The 15,695-nt window shown below is 32.4% G+C and overlaps 1 protein-coding gene across 1 annotated transcript; it reads right to left on the bottom strand.

Annotated features, from left to right (window-relative positions):
* Window positions 9,516–12,464, bottom strand: LOC104741798 (DEAD-box ATP-dependent RNA helicase 5-like). The gene is made up of 13 exons (XM_010462721.2): window positions 11,877–12,464; window positions 11,671–11,801; window positions 11,468–11,575; window positions 11,295–11,375; window positions 11,116–11,194; window positions 10,936–11,021; window positions 10,799–10,855; window positions 10,638–10,705; window positions 10,485–10,553; window positions 10,286–10,379; window positions 10,049–10,213; window positions 9,860–9,952; window positions 9,516–9,752 (listed from the first exon to the last, which is right to left on the bottom strand). Exons 1-13 carry the CDS (start codon window positions 12,379–12,381, stop codon window positions 9,657–9,659), a joined length of 1,632 nt encoding a protein of 543 aa, XP_010461023.1. The 5' UTR covers window positions 12,382–12,464; the 3' UTR covers window positions 9,516–9,656.

The following is a 15,695-nucleotide window of genomic DNA, read 5'->3' as shown; positions in this document are numbered from 1 at the left end:
TCCAATATATTCATGGAAGTGTCTTTGACACACCGTGATGTAGTCTCTGTCTCTGTAACGCCTCAACCGCCACTTTTATTAGTGAGCCCACGTCCACTCTCAGTCCATGGGTCCACCTTCGTAAGTGAGCCCTACATCTGTTCCCAGCTCGTGGATCCACCCATATTCGATGGCCGGTTTGTTACGTCTGAGAGGCTTTCCGCAAACCAGGGTATTACAACCTTTGAGCTCTTATAGATCTATCAACAACGATTTGTGTTTTTCTAATCTATCTATCTATGTTTGTTGTAAGCTTGTGTTTGATTAGCCTATTTTATCTATCCCATTAAGTTGATGAGCTTCTACTCGTCATCTCCCTTTAGGATTGAATGAATAATAGTAACAATTATGTTTGCAAAAAAAAGAAGGGTTTATGACCCACCAATCAAGGTTGAGAAATTAGAAGAAAATTAATTTGACATAATTAAAGAAACAGTAGAAAATTATAAGCACAGTAATATATGAATCCCAAATAATTCAAAGATGAAAATAGAAATTAAATAAAACAATTTAAAAATACTACAAGAAAACAAAATATTTTATTTTTGTTGTAATCAAATTTCTGCTATTAAATATTAACTTTTACACATGTCAAAATCTAATATTGATACTTTGACACATGTCAAAATCTTGTTAATGTTTCAAAACCCAACTTTATATAATAAGATTGTATATATGTACTTTAGCTATATATATATATATATAGTCGATGAAGACAAGAAGAATAAGGAAGATGAATTCTTTCACTTACCTCTTCTCTCTCGTTTCACACACATATTACATATGTAATATAATAATATTATATATATTTGCGTTATGTTTTATAACACGTTATCAGCACGATGTCTTTATCGTTGAAGTTTTTACGAGGTAAGTAAATTTATATTGTTTCTATTTATATTTATAGAACATAAATATTATAGACATCGTGAAATTATGCCTTTTTCCGGATTGATCGTCATAAGATGTAGGCGTTGCCTCCTTTACAATCAAATTTATAGCTAAATCATATTCGGATAGATCGTTAGATATATGGTAGGCTCTGCCTCCTTCACGATCAAATAAAAGCTATGTCTTTTCCGGATAGATAGATCATTATATATGGTAGGTTTTGCCTCCTTTACGATCATACATAAAGCTATATAAGTTTTCGATGGATGGTTTTATATGGTAGGCTTTGCCTCCTTCCAGATCTAACAAAAGACTATATCTTTTCCGGAAAGATCGTTAAAAATGGTAGGCCTTGCCTCCTATATGATCAAATATAAAAGCTATGTCTTTTCTAGATAGATAGATCGTCATATATAGTAGGTATTGCCTCTTTTACGATCATATATAAAGCTATATAAAATTTGGATTGATCATTTGATATGGTAGGCTTCGCCCCTCCTTTACGATCTAACAAAAGGCTATGTCCTTTCCTGAAAGATTGGCTTTGCTTTCTATACGATAAAATATAAGGCTATGTCATTTCCGGATTGATCGTTATACATATAGAGGTTCTGCCTCATTCATGATCAATGAAAAGCTTTGCCTTTTCCGGATTGATCGTTATATATGATAGGCTCTGCCTACTCTACGATCAAAGAAAAGTTATTTCTATTAAATTCTTATATATATATGTCTATAGCTCTTATTTTATTTTCTGAATTTATATGTTTGTTTATTTAATTTTATTTATTCGTAAAGAATAACTATATGTGTTATATAAGATTTAAAGATAATAAAATATCTTTATAATCAAAAATATATTTCTTTGATGAGAATATATAAAGCACGTGTACATATATTTTATACAGTGCAAAAGTAATTGGAACGTCTAGATGAGCATCACAAGAAAATTGGTATCACAATTTTTGACCATATTGGAGACACGCATGTATGATTACATCATACAAGAAAAAAAAGATGGCAAAATGATAGCAAATATGAATTTCCGTAATGCTTCAAGCATAATGTTACCGGTCAAGCCATCCCGATCAATCAATGATATTAAAAATCATTGAGAATTTGTTTAAAGGAACAACAGTTCTTTTAAAAGTATTGCATGTTCCCGTTCATATTCCATGAAGTTGTAAGCACAACACTTTATTCATATTTCAGGTAATATCTAATTTATGTTGAATTTATATTAGTTTATTATTTATGGAGTCGATGGTTGTATACCTCATCCGTAATTCTGTAGTAGGCTATGCTTCCGGAATCATATAGTGTTGGTCAATTCACCATCCTTTTGGATTAACTAGCTCATTATATATATACTAGATAATGGCCCGCACGATGTGCGGGTTTAAAAAATTGTTAAAAAAATAAATCCTAAACCTTAAACAATTTTTTGAAAATATATAAAGAAATTTTATTTCCTAAAGTAAATATATAAATAATTTAAGTTAGAGAATATTTGTATTTACCTTCATACGTTTATTTATATTTATATATTTTTAATATATTATAACAATTATTAAAATAATCTAAAGCTAAATTAAATCCCACTAAAACTTTTGGCAAATACTCATCATAACAAATATTATTATTGTCAAATTTCAAAAACATTTCACAACTTATTCACAAAATATTTTACATGCAACAAATTCATCAAAGCAACATCTAATAATTAACCATATATAATTTTACTCTATGTTTTACCATTAAAAATATGTTCTTACACGCAAAATTATTTTATTATTAAAGTATGCTCTTTATCACAACCTATAAAATGTCTTCTAAACAAATTAAACAAATTTTATTTTGATTTACTTTCATTTTTACATAATTATAAATCTTATAATTACTAAAATTGTTTTGTGACATAATTTCTTTAACCATGAAGTTTTTTTACTCCAAATATATTTTGGATGAATAACTGGTGAAAATAATCTACTCGATTACAATGATTTTATGAATAACCCAATCAAAGTTGAGAAATCGAAAGAAAGTTAATATAATATAATAAAAATAAAAATTTGAAAATTATAATCATGATGATATATATAAGTCTTACATAATTCAGAGATACAAAATAGAAACTTTAAATACAATCCAAAACATGACATATGTCATAATCACGTTAAGGATCAACGACCTATTTACTCTTCAGAAGTATCCAATTGTACCAAAACAACTTAAAGCTATGACCTTGTCTCAAATATTCTCGAATCATAACTTCTCAACTTATTTTTACCCAAATCAAAAGTTCTCATATATTTTTCCATATACGTGGTTTAAATGGTTTACGAACCTAATCCGATAAAAAAACACATAAATCCAGTTTGAAACCAATTTTAAAATGGTATACGATTCCAACTTCTCCAATTTGAAACCGCTTCTCAATTTATCGATCAAGCTATTGTTTCAGTACCATAATCATCAACATTATTTAGAAAAGACAACTCTAAATTTTGACCAGAAACATCAACCACCGACTTATCTTCCAAACTTATAATGCTACTAACTGTAGAATCACTTTTTGAACCCCCATCAGTGTCTCCATCCTCGATTAAATTAGAGGGCATTATATACTTCGATTTCATTTCATTGCATCTGATAGCTTCCATTGAAAAACCCGCACGAATCAAAGACCCACGCAATAGATCGACAAAANCATAATTCAGAGATACAAAATAGAAACTTTAAATACAATCCAAAACATGACATATGTCATAATCACGTTAAGGATCAACGACCTATTTACTCTTCAGAAGTATCCAATTGTACCAAAACAACTTAAAGCTATGACCTTGTCTCAAATATTCTCGAATCATAACTTCTCAACTTATTTTTACCCAAATCAAAAGTTCTCATATATTTTTCCATATACGTGGTTTAAATGGTTTACGAACCTAATCCGATAAAAAAACACATAAATCCAGTTTGAAACCAATTTTAAAATGGTATACGATTCCAACTTCTCCAATTTGAAACCGCTTCTCAATTTATCGATCAAGCTATTGTTTCAGTACCATAATCATCAACATTATTTAGAAAAGACAACTCTAAATTTTGACCAGAAACATCAACCACCGACTTATCTTCCAAACTTATAATGCTACTAACTGTAGAATCACTTTTTGAACCCCCATCAGTGTCTCCATCCTCGATTAAATTAGAGGGCATTATATACTTCGATTTCATTTCATTGCATCTGATAGCTTCCATTGAAAAACCCGCACGAATCAAAGACCCACGCAATAGATCGACAAAATTATATCAGAAAAAAAAATCAAAGATCAAAGCTTTCGATATAAACATGTGATGTTATGTAGATATAATGTTATTTTCTTAATTAGCTGTCCTATTATGTTTCAAAAAAAATAATATGTTATTCTTTTTAAATTTGTTATTCACTATTGATTTATTAATAATACTATACATGCTTAGTGAATTAATTTTTTGTTTATACATGTCAAAATCTTATTGAGAAAACACGTATAATATAAGTAACCTATAATGAAAAATAGATTAGTTTTGTTAATTTTCCTTTTTGATTTAGGAATTTTTTTTAGATATAAATATGTAAATTTTATTTAGATTTAATATTATTTTCTTAATAAGCTGTTTTGAAAAATAATATTTTTTTCATACATGTCAACATCTCATCAGTGTACTTGACACGTGTCATGATTATGTTAATGGCTAATTTGAAAACCCAACTTTATATAATAAAATTTTTAATATAATAAAAAATATAAGTTCAAATTTCAGTTCAAGCTTTTTTCCTGAGACTGCCAATCGGTTTTTCATTATCTTCGTTTTTTCGCATGTGCCTTCACAAATCTTGTTGCAGTACTCAGTGTCCGAAATTGGCTAACTATAGAGACATAAAATTTATTTATTTGTTTTTTTGTGTAAATAAAGACACAAAATTTAATGTGAGGTTATATAGTATAATTATACGACCAAATATGGATGGCACATAGTATATTTATTTTACCATGTAATAGTTGAGAATCTTTATAACATTGAAACTTTGATATGGATGGAATCATGGAACATAGTATATTTATCTTAGTTATTTTTTTTAATATAATAAGATTACAATTATCTTATGCTTTGTTTTACGAAACTTTGAAAATTGTGATTTCTGATCGTTAAAATTGACATGTGTCACGATCACATGAGTTACTAACTTTGATATTTAATCGTTAAAATTGACATGTGTCACGATCTGGTGAGTTTTTAACTTTGATATCTAATCGTTAAAACTAACACGTGTCACGATCCGGTGAGTTACTAACTTTAAGAACCAAGGTTTATATAATAAGATATATGATGATTTGATTTCTTTCATAAATCCCCAAATTAAACCCCAAATAAAGTCACTCTTAAGATAAGATTTGATCAAAGGTGAATGGACATAAAAGTCATCATCTTGAGAGGGGGTAATACTAATCTCACATCTTATAAGGATCTAAGATGATAGACATAACCGAAATCGGTATGTTGTTGATCCTAAAGTGGGATTCAGTACGAGATGAATGAACTCCAAGAGTTATCATCTCGAGGGGGAGAATTATAGAAATTCCACATCGGGAATAAGTCGATAAACTTTGGTGAATTTGACACCCCATAGCGATATAACTATGGTGAAGTCATATCCTATAGTTTATCACATATATATGTCGCATGTGATAAAATGGAACATCCATGATGTTCACTCTTGAAATGAGCTATAATAAATCGCTCATAGTGCAACTTCAAGATATTGCAAAACGATTCATGGTGATTTAATCTCTTTTTTTTTACATGAAACATGCAGTTTTGTATGTAATAAATATTATATATGAGGCCAACAGTTTGATATTTCTCCCATGTTATATATTCATGATTGGAGATCAAATATATCTTATTTCAAATCTTATATGGGTGCGGATACCTATTTTAAATGCTCATCCACACCGCATAAAAATATCATCTAAAGAGGATGAAATATATAGATGCGTGAGATGAGTCTCCGCGCCAATAATAAAAAGCCATCTTATGAGAGATGTGCATTGCAAGATTTGCATATCATCAAGTTGGATGATAAAAGTTCCCCATCATTATGGAAGAATCATTGAATAGTTTGAATCTTTGAACAAATGAATATAATGGATATGAACTTGAATGTTCAAAAGTTCAACAGATCACTATTCAAAATATATATTGCATATCAAATGCAAAAAGTTGGTGGATGAGATTTCATATAATTATTGATCCTCACATAAATGAATATGAACTTGTAGTTCTAAGAAATCTCACATCCTAGCTAAAAATGCTCAAATAAAAATGTCTCTAACGGATGACATACTAAGTCTATGACACATAAGAAACGTGATAGACTACTTTGGTTCCTAAGATTAATATAAACCTCGAAAAGAAAAAGGAGCAAATTAAAAAGAGGATTATACTCTCAAAATAGGAGCAAATAAACTCATAAGGAGGAGTAGATAGACTCTTTAAGAAGAGCTAATAGACTCCCAGAGAGGAGCACATAGACTCCTAAAGAGGAGCAAGATACTTCTCAAGAGAAGTAGAGAAACCGATTGATATGGTTAATAACGAAATCAGGTACCTAAATAAAATCATTTATATAATGATTAAAAAGATCTCGATTAACCATATCATTACGGGAAATATGGAACCAAAGACATAATCGACAAGAAAAATATTATATCGCGCAATGTGATTAATGAGAATCATAAATCTCCGCTCTGTGAGCATATAGAGATATATATACTGGCCAATAAAAGAGGTAGTCAAGGCTATATAAACTCGTATAATAGACGAGTAATTTTTGGACTAGTGGTCCAAGCATCAAAAGGGTATAATGATATATAACAAAATGGTGTGTCGCGCCATGTTTTGTTAAAGTACCCTATATCAATCAAAATTGATTTTATATGATGACTTGAAATACATCTCATGGAATGCTTGAAGAGCTTATCCCGAAAAATATATGATATCATAATTATGTTTTTGAAAACTCATAATAGTGATGATTTTAAACATCATTAAAACTCTTGAAGAGTTATTTGGAATAAAATATCTTGGAAAGACAAATATGTCTCTAGATATTCCAAACTAAATATCTATCGAAATAGATGTTATACTAATCACTTCTAAAGGAAGTCAAATAAATATATATATATAGTCATATACGATCATATATAAATGTTGACGAGCATTTATATATCATATGAATTGTGCATATTATTTGCTACTAATCTCCTGCAGCATATAACTCATTCTCTACTAGTAGATTTTGAGATGAGTTAGAACGTATCTTCTATTGTAAATGTATGATTGACTTGGGCTTATTATTGTTTAGAAACCCCGAGTTTGGTCTAGTTGTTTTTGCAGATGGAAGATTTTTATCGGATCTATATAAAGATATATAGCAAAACAACGACTTCGTGACGTTTTAGTGACAAACTTTGGTCGTCGCTTACTCAAGTCATCCTAAAATAAATGCACTTCATATGCCATATAGAGAATCCATAATGGCTCAGATGATGCTCGAACGTCAACCAATAGTTACCTGACTAAGACTGGAGCCTCGTAACATGTTGCCGAAGAACCTCGTAACATGTTGGCGAAGAACTTTGAACTGAGGGTTCGGTCAGCATCAACTAGTTAATGCTTGTTGAGATCCATTAGCAAGAAGCAACCGAAAGGCAACATCTCTGTTTGAAGACCATGTTGCATATGTCGCCCAAATCAAATGAAGCTACACCAAGAGCGACAAAACAAGACATATTCCTCTCTTACACTCAAGAATTCGAAAAGAATAAAGAAGTTGATAGCCAGTCCATCAACTCAAGTAACAATGTAGCAAAGTTACTTACAAAGATGCTTTCGACTACCTCATTCATAATGCATCTTCAGAGATCAAAATCCATCTTTTGAAGATGATACTTCCAGGGGGAGAATATGATGATTCGCGTGGCTGCACTCTTTTTCCCTTATCATGGTTTTTATCCCACTGAGTTTTTCCATAACAAAGTTTTTAACGAGGCAGCAAATAGCACACAAAATATTGGTCTCAAAGAAGAACGTCAATGGTGAAGGTCTATCCCTTCAGAAGAATGAAGAGAATGATCGATATGGATCATCTACGGTAGATATGAAGAAAAGTCTGCTCATTTTTTCGAAGCAAAGAATGAAAAATGTAAGTCATCTACGAAATCTATGAAGAAAACAAGACTCGTCTGCTCTAAGGAGAGATTATGTCACTGTACTCTTTTTCCCTTATCATGGATTTTATCCTATATGATTTTTCCATATTGAAGTTTTTTAACGAGACAGTATACAATACATTAGTGATGATGGATACTCAAGAGGGAGTGTTATAAACTGGATAATAACACTTGTGATCTTACTTCTACTTCTATCACATTACATTACTTCTACTCTAAATAACTTTAATATTATCAATATTTTATCTTAGTCCCCAAGTTACTTTTATATATATATTGTATATATGTACTTTAGCTTAGTCACCAAGTTATTGTACTATATATATATAGTCGATGAAGACATGAAGAATAAGGAAGATGAATTCTTTCACTTACCTCTTCTCTCTCTCCTTTCACACACATATTACATATGTAATATAATAATATTATATATATTTGTGTTATGTTTTATAACAATATAAAGACTCATTTTGCTTGTCTATTGGTATATACCACTAGAAAAGCAAATAAGAAAATTGTTTTGCTTACAAAGTTTTAGACAATTTCGACAAGAGACGCGAATTTGAGTGAAAGAAACACATAAAAAATTGAAATTAGAACTTTGTAATAATAGTTGGAGATTTTACTTTGGCTAGTTGCCTAGCTCTAAAGTTTATTAGTACTGTATTCAGTTTTGAGTTCAGCTCATATTTCCAGCTTGTTGCTTCACGTTTTCAGGGTCTTTTTAATTATCAAAAATCAATGTGCAGGCATGGATGCATATTTTTTCTGATGATCGTTCTATACATCCCCGCGAAGTTTGAATACTAGCTTTACCTCTTTAAGAAACTACACAAAACTATAAACTAACTATCCAATCGATAACCTTACTGAATTTGAAAACCGGTCTTGAAAGCGTGATTTAAAACCAACCAAAGTCAAATGACTTCGTTACCATTACCCGATGGTTCATCTAAATCTTATAATAGATAAACCATACTTATATTAAATTAATGCAACTAAAGTTTTGTAAATATATCACTCGGGAAGATGATGGTGTTTAACTGATCCTAAGAAGATGCTTTTTCAATATATCTTTTGGTTATTCATGCATGTGGAGACGATACAGTTCCTCAAACTTCGAACAAATTATGATATTATGTGAACTAGAACATGCATAAAAACTCTTTCGTGGTAAGACCGTAAGATCTTAAACAAAACCAGTTTAAACTATTGCAAAAGCTTAGTATATAAATTTATAATCAAGAAGATTTTTAAGCGAATGATCCATTTAATGTTTCTAGGAAAAATATGACTTTTCGATTTGTCAAAGGAAAACGAATATAACTAATAACGCATACAAATATAATGAAAATGTTGGGACAAATTTATATGTTATACGGGTCAAACCCACACATGAACGAAAATCATAGGCAGGTTTTGATAATCATAAATAAATTGAACTTAGTCTTCGTCATCAGAATTATCGAATGTGATCTTCTTAGCTTTTGGGGCATCAGCTGCTATTTCTCTGAAATGAGCTCCATACAATTTTGATTCCTGCAATTTTTCAATCAAACAAAACATACAGATCAATCACTCTATATGCTGATGAAGAAGAAGCATTTTGTGAGGAGAGATCAAGAATGTGATGGAAGAAACCAAACCTTTTTCTTTACATGAGTGCCAAACTTCAAAAGATCAGCTGGCACGACTTGTCCAGCTTCCCTGAGAACATTCACAAGTTCTCCGGCAAGACCCTGTAACAAAGATACAATCATATTTGAATGCTCTCTCTCATTCTCAACTAAAAAGCCTAAAGAATCTAAAAAAAAAAAGAGTGTTTTCAGAATTACCTTGTTCAAATGCGTGAAGAACGTGTGTGCAACGCCCTTTTTACCCGCTCTTCCTGTCCTCCCGATTCTGTGTACATAATCCTCTGTTGTTAATGGGAAACTGTAGTTTATCACAACTTCCACGTCGGGGATATCGAGTCCTCTTGCTGCTACATCAGTAGCCACCTGCAATTTATAAAAACAGTGTCAATTCTCTGTTTCAGAAGCAGCCAAGGTATTTTTAATGAGAGTACATACCAGCAAAGGGCAGGATCCTTCTTTGAACAATGATAAAGACCTGGTGCGTTCAGTCTGTGCTTTGTTTCCGTGTATAGATACAGCTTTCCAACCTCTAAATAGTTGTGTAAATGTTAGACTCATTGCAGTTCATGAGCAAAAATATAAATGATCTTTTTCTTTTTTGTTGAGGGAATTAGTTTGGGTTCAAATATCAAACCTTTGTTGAAGAAAACGTTCGAGACGTTCAGCTTCCACCTTGTATAATGCAAATACCAAAACCCTATTCCTGTAAATAACAAAATGTTTGGTGTTAGTATGGTGAAGAAGGAAAGATCTGCGAAGGGGTTGGATAATAGAGTAGCAGATTTACTTTTGAGATTTATGGTATTTGTCTAGTAAAGCAAGGAGACGCTGATCACGAGCATGTTCATCCAAGACCTGCATTTGTAACCAAACCAAAGACCTGTTGTTAAGAATATCAAGTAAAGGACAAAAGACTACTTCCTCCAGGGATGATCCGAGAAAGCATACCTCAATGATTTGCATAACGTCGTGGTTGGCAGCTAAGTCTTCGGAACCAATGACTACCTGAACGAAATTTTGAATGATGGTCGGGAAAATGGAGCAAGATGCAGGTGAGGACAGATAAATTGAGGAGGGAAACATACCTTGACTGGGTTTGGATCCATGAATTCCTGAGCCAATTTGTGAACATCCAAAGGCCAAGTTGCACTGAACATAACCATCTGACGAACTGTAAGACAGATCAGAAAGAAGAAGAATTTCATTAACGGGAACCAAATTTGGTTTCTCACAAGAATGCTAAGTGAAATGTGACAACCACTTGCCTTTATTTGTCTTGCTCAATATAAACCGGACAGGCTCCTCGAAACCCATATCAAGCATTCGATCTGCTTCATCCAATACCTGACATGTAGGAACTTCTGTTACCATCTAATAATGGCAATGACAATGATCCTACGAGGCTGAGTCAAATAACATTATTAAAAGATGATCTGCTGCTTACCACGAAGGAAACATCCGAGAGACGAAGCTCATTAGACTCAATCAAGTCTCTCAAACGACCAGGCGTACCAATGACAATATCCTAACAGATAAAATCAAGAAAAACATTACTCGACTGATCCAAAAGCATAAGTCAATGTCCTGATTAAAGGAGGACATAATAAGAAATCTTACAACTCCAGATCGAATTGCATTAATTTGAGGCCTTTTAGAGCTTCCACCATACACACAAATCGATTCTAAACCACAAGGTTTCCCAGCTTCACTCAAAACATCAGAAATCTGCCAAAAAATCAACCAAAACAAACACATAAACTAAACACACGTTCCCTTTCACCTCTTATAACTAAAATGATCAAACAAATTCATATACATACCTGAACAGCTAACTCTCTTGTCGGCGAGAGAACAAGACAAGTAGGATTAACATTCTTTGATCCTTTACCAATCTTCTTATTCTTATTCAACATATGCATAATCGCAGGAATCCCAAACGCCAATGTCTTACCTAAATTTGACAACAACAAAAAAAACTCAAAGTTCCAATTTTTACAAACCAAAGTTCAAAACTTTTCACACTAACCTGACCCAGTTTTCGCAATCCCTATAAGATCGCGACCATCCAACAAAAACGGCCAAGTATGTGACTGAATCGGTGATGGCTTCTGGAACGTCTTACAGCAATCTAAAACATTCTCCGGCAAATTCGATTCAGCAAATGTCTTCAAAGCTGTGTACTTTGCTTCTTCCACACCTTTCCCAGACACAGCAACCTTCTGTTGTTCACTCTCTCCATTGTTCGAATCTTCAGCTGCTTCCAGCTTCTTCTCAGGGACATCTCCGGCGATTTCCTTCTTCTTGATGTTCTTCTCAATCTCTTTCTCCTCTCTCTTACGCTTCTTCTTCTTCTCTTTGTTACTCAACTCCTTCTCTGCACCATTCGTGACCTCTTGAGGCACTTGGACTTCACAATCATCTTCCTTTGCTTGTTTGTTCTTCTTGCTCTTCTTCTTCTTCTTGTTTATCATCGGACTCTCGACGGATAAGGGTTCGCCGGAGACGGGAAACTCTTGCTTTTGTCCAGCCATTTCTTTGTTTTTTGTTGACGGGAAAGAACAGAGAGAGGAGTTTGTTGAAACGGCTGTACGAGAGTCGTTTGTTCAATTTAGGTTTTTCTTAGGGTTTTAAAGCATCGTTGAAAAGATATTTTCAATACTTTCAATTTTGTCTCAATATTTTTAATATTTACGTAAAAATGGTCTAGACTCCTGTTTTCTAAAATAAAAGCCAGAATTTAATTTTAGACAGGTAAATAAAGAAAAGTAAAATTTCGTTCATAAATAGAGAAATCACTACAAAAAAAAAATTACTCAGATGTTATGAAAAAGTAGGTTTATTTTTAATATATTATACATTTTCTAAAATTTTCACAGATATTTATATTTAAGGGAAAACGAAAGGTTTCGTAGATTCATATGACGGCTGAGTTATAATATTTAATGGCTGACTTATAACAAGAAATAAACTGAAAGTAACGTCTGATTTATATTACTTCACGGCTGAATTATAATACTTAAGAGAAAAAGAAAACTCTCGTAGATTTATATGACAGCTGAGTTATAATACTTTGTAGCTGACTTATAACAAGAAATAAAAGTAAACAGCTGAATTTTATTACTTGATGGCTGAGTTATAATACTTAAGAGAAAACGAAAGCTCTCTTAGATTCATATGACGGCTGAGTTATTATGCTTGGTGGCTGAATTATAACAAGAAATAAACTTAAAGTAAACGGCTAATTTATATTAATTTACGGCTCAGTTATACTTCTTAAGGAAAAACGAAACGTCTCTTAGATTCATATGACGGCTGAGTTATAAAGCTTGGTGGCTGACTTATAACAAGAAATAAACTTAAAGTGAACATCTGATTTATATTACTTCACGACTGAGTTATAATATTTAAAGGAAAACGAAAGGTCTCGTAGATTTATTACGACGGCTGAGTTATAATGCTTCGTGGCTGACTTATTAGCCGTTTCATCCTTCCTCTCGATCCGTCCTTACCACTAATTTCGGTATACTCTTTTGCCAAAAACTCCACATAAAGACGTAGCTTCAAAAGCTTGTCGTGCGTTGTTTCCGCATATATCTGCACAACTCTACACCCTCTATCGTCGGTGTTAAATACATATTTGTGTTTCTTTATCCAATTACCGGAAACAACAATTATCGGAACTGGATCCATGTAGGAAAATGAAAAAGAACGAAGAAAATTAATAAGAATGAGGAAAATTAAGAAGTGCAAAACAAGGTGAAGAACAAGGTAAATAACATGTAAATCCTTCACTTTTGAACCAGGTGAAGAAGATGGAAGTAGAAAAAACGACGCTTCGTATTTCCCTCAGAAGATGATGACATGGAATGATGACATGGCTGATGCGTCTGAAGTGGCAAATCAGCCACCAAACGAACATGTAAATCAGCCTAATTAAATCAGCCATCAAACAAAATTATAAGTCAGCCGCAACATGAATACTATTACAGTAATTAAAAAATAAAAAAAAACGGTTGCTAAACTCAGCCGCTTAATGTTATAACTCAACTAAAAATCTGTTACTCAGCTGTATCGTTTAATAAATCAGCCGTATCGTTTAATAAGTCAGCCGTAACTGAATGATATTCTAGTAATTAAACTTTTGTTACTAAGTCAGCCGTAAGATGGCCGAATTTTCTGATATGACGGCTGAGTTATAGTACTTAACCATAACTCAGCCGTAACAATATCTCATAAGTCAGTCGTTGTTCATAACTCAGCCAGCCGGAGAAAGTTAATTCAGTTGTGTCGAAGTATTAACTCAGCCAAATTTTTGACAACTCAACCATCGAGTAATAACTCAGCCGTAACTACGGCTGAGTTATGCTCGTAACTCAGCCATTTTCTCATAACTCAGCCATATTTTGTTAAGTCAACCGTAACTACAGGCTGAGTTATGATTGTAAGTCAGCCGTTTTCTCATAACTCAAATCAGCCGCAACATACTGTAACTCTGCCGTCATTACCGCTGTAACGCGTTACGGCTGAGTTATTTAATACATATTAGTGATTTCTGACGTGGCAATGGCATTCTTTGTAATTACATTTTTCTGTAATATAAAAGAAGGGCACGCTGGGTATAAAAAAAATACTCAAAATATGATAGTAATGAAAAAAAGTTTTGTATGGTTCTGGTAATATTACATAAAATGCATGACATCTGAGTAAATCTCCCTACAATAAAAGAAGAAGTAGTTTCTCTCATGTGTTGACACATCAGCTTTTTAGTTGAAGGAGAAGTTGACACATCAGTTAAAATGTGTAACCAATAAAATTATAACAATTAATACAACTCATCTCTAATTTTGCCAACATGTCAATATTCACAATTCCAAAAAAGTATTGGCTTTGCTTAATGTGTCGTTCCACACTCTTAAGTATTGATTTCGTATTTAAATACTATTTTTTTGGCCAAATTAAAAATGTTTTTTCTAAATTATATTTAGTTGATGACTGGAATAGATTCTTTAGATTATTTACTTTACAATATTTTGGTAGAGCACATGAAAAAAATTTCAATAAGATTTCAGTGTCCTTTCTATGCTTATTGATTCATCGTTTGCAAGTTCACTGCAATTCATAATTTGGCACGTCTTTCAAGTCACAATTCACTATGAAAAGATCAGACGGTTAGAAATCAAACTTCTTCTCTCAGGAAACCAGAATAATCGTTCATGGAGGATGGGTTGAGACTTTGGTTCAGTGAAACGACCTGATCTGTTTTTTAATAATAAATAATAATAATATTAAATAATAAATAAATAACCCAAAAAAATATTTATTTAAATATGCATAAACTCAGATCACCAAATAAGCAGCAGAAAATACCAATAATAATTAACCAAAATCATAGACTCAAAACTAGCAACTCAAACCATGATTCTAACATCAACATTTCAATTCTAGCAACCTAGCATAAACCAAAACATATTAAATAAGTCCCAAGAACATCTTCCTCTTCATTGCCATGATCCCACGGTCATACCTTGCCTCTAGCAGCACCACAAACACAATGAGATGCGTGAGTATTACCAGAAATACCAAGTGAGGCGATCCTCCTATCTACGAGCTATACACACAAGCAAATCAAGAGTACAACTACAAATAAAATATAACAACCAACCATTAAACAGAACAACCAATACCACTTTCACCACACCTACACATCAACACACAAAACAAGTCATACAACCCAATCGCTTAGATAAGCTCATGGTCACGCACTTACCTTTTCGACCTGATTATAATAAATATGACAAGTTGAGACTCTCCTAACGTCTGGAACAGCCCAAAAACGCCCTACAAC

The sequence above is a fragment of the Camelina sativa genome, chromosome 14 (assembly GCF_000633955.1).
Source record: "Camelina sativa cultivar DH55 chromosome 14, Cs, whole genome shotgun sequence".
Taxonomy (NCBI): domain Eukaryota; kingdom Viridiplantae; phylum Streptophyta; class Magnoliopsida; order Brassicales; family Brassicaceae; genus Camelina; species Camelina sativa.
The sequence above is the reverse complement of the archived record's forward strand: the minus strand, read 5'-3'. Positions and strand labels throughout refer to the sequence as shown.

What these genes read in the sequence shown, in the direction of transcription:
- LOC104741798 (XM_010462721.2), bottom strand. Translation starts at nt 12,381, where the DNA reads ATGGCTGGACAAAAGCAAGAGTTTCCCGTCTCCGGCGAACCCTTATCC. An exon ending in TCTTCACGCATTTGAACAAG is followed by an intron (nt 9,953 to 10,048) that starts GTAATTCTGAAA and finishes TCTTTGTTACAG; the next exon opens with GGTCTTGCCGGAGAACTTGT. An exon ending in GCACTCATGTAAAGAAAAAG is followed by an intron (nt 9,753 to 9,859) that starts GTTTGGTTTCTT and finishes GAAAAATTGCAG; the next exon opens with GAATCAAAATTGTATGGAGC.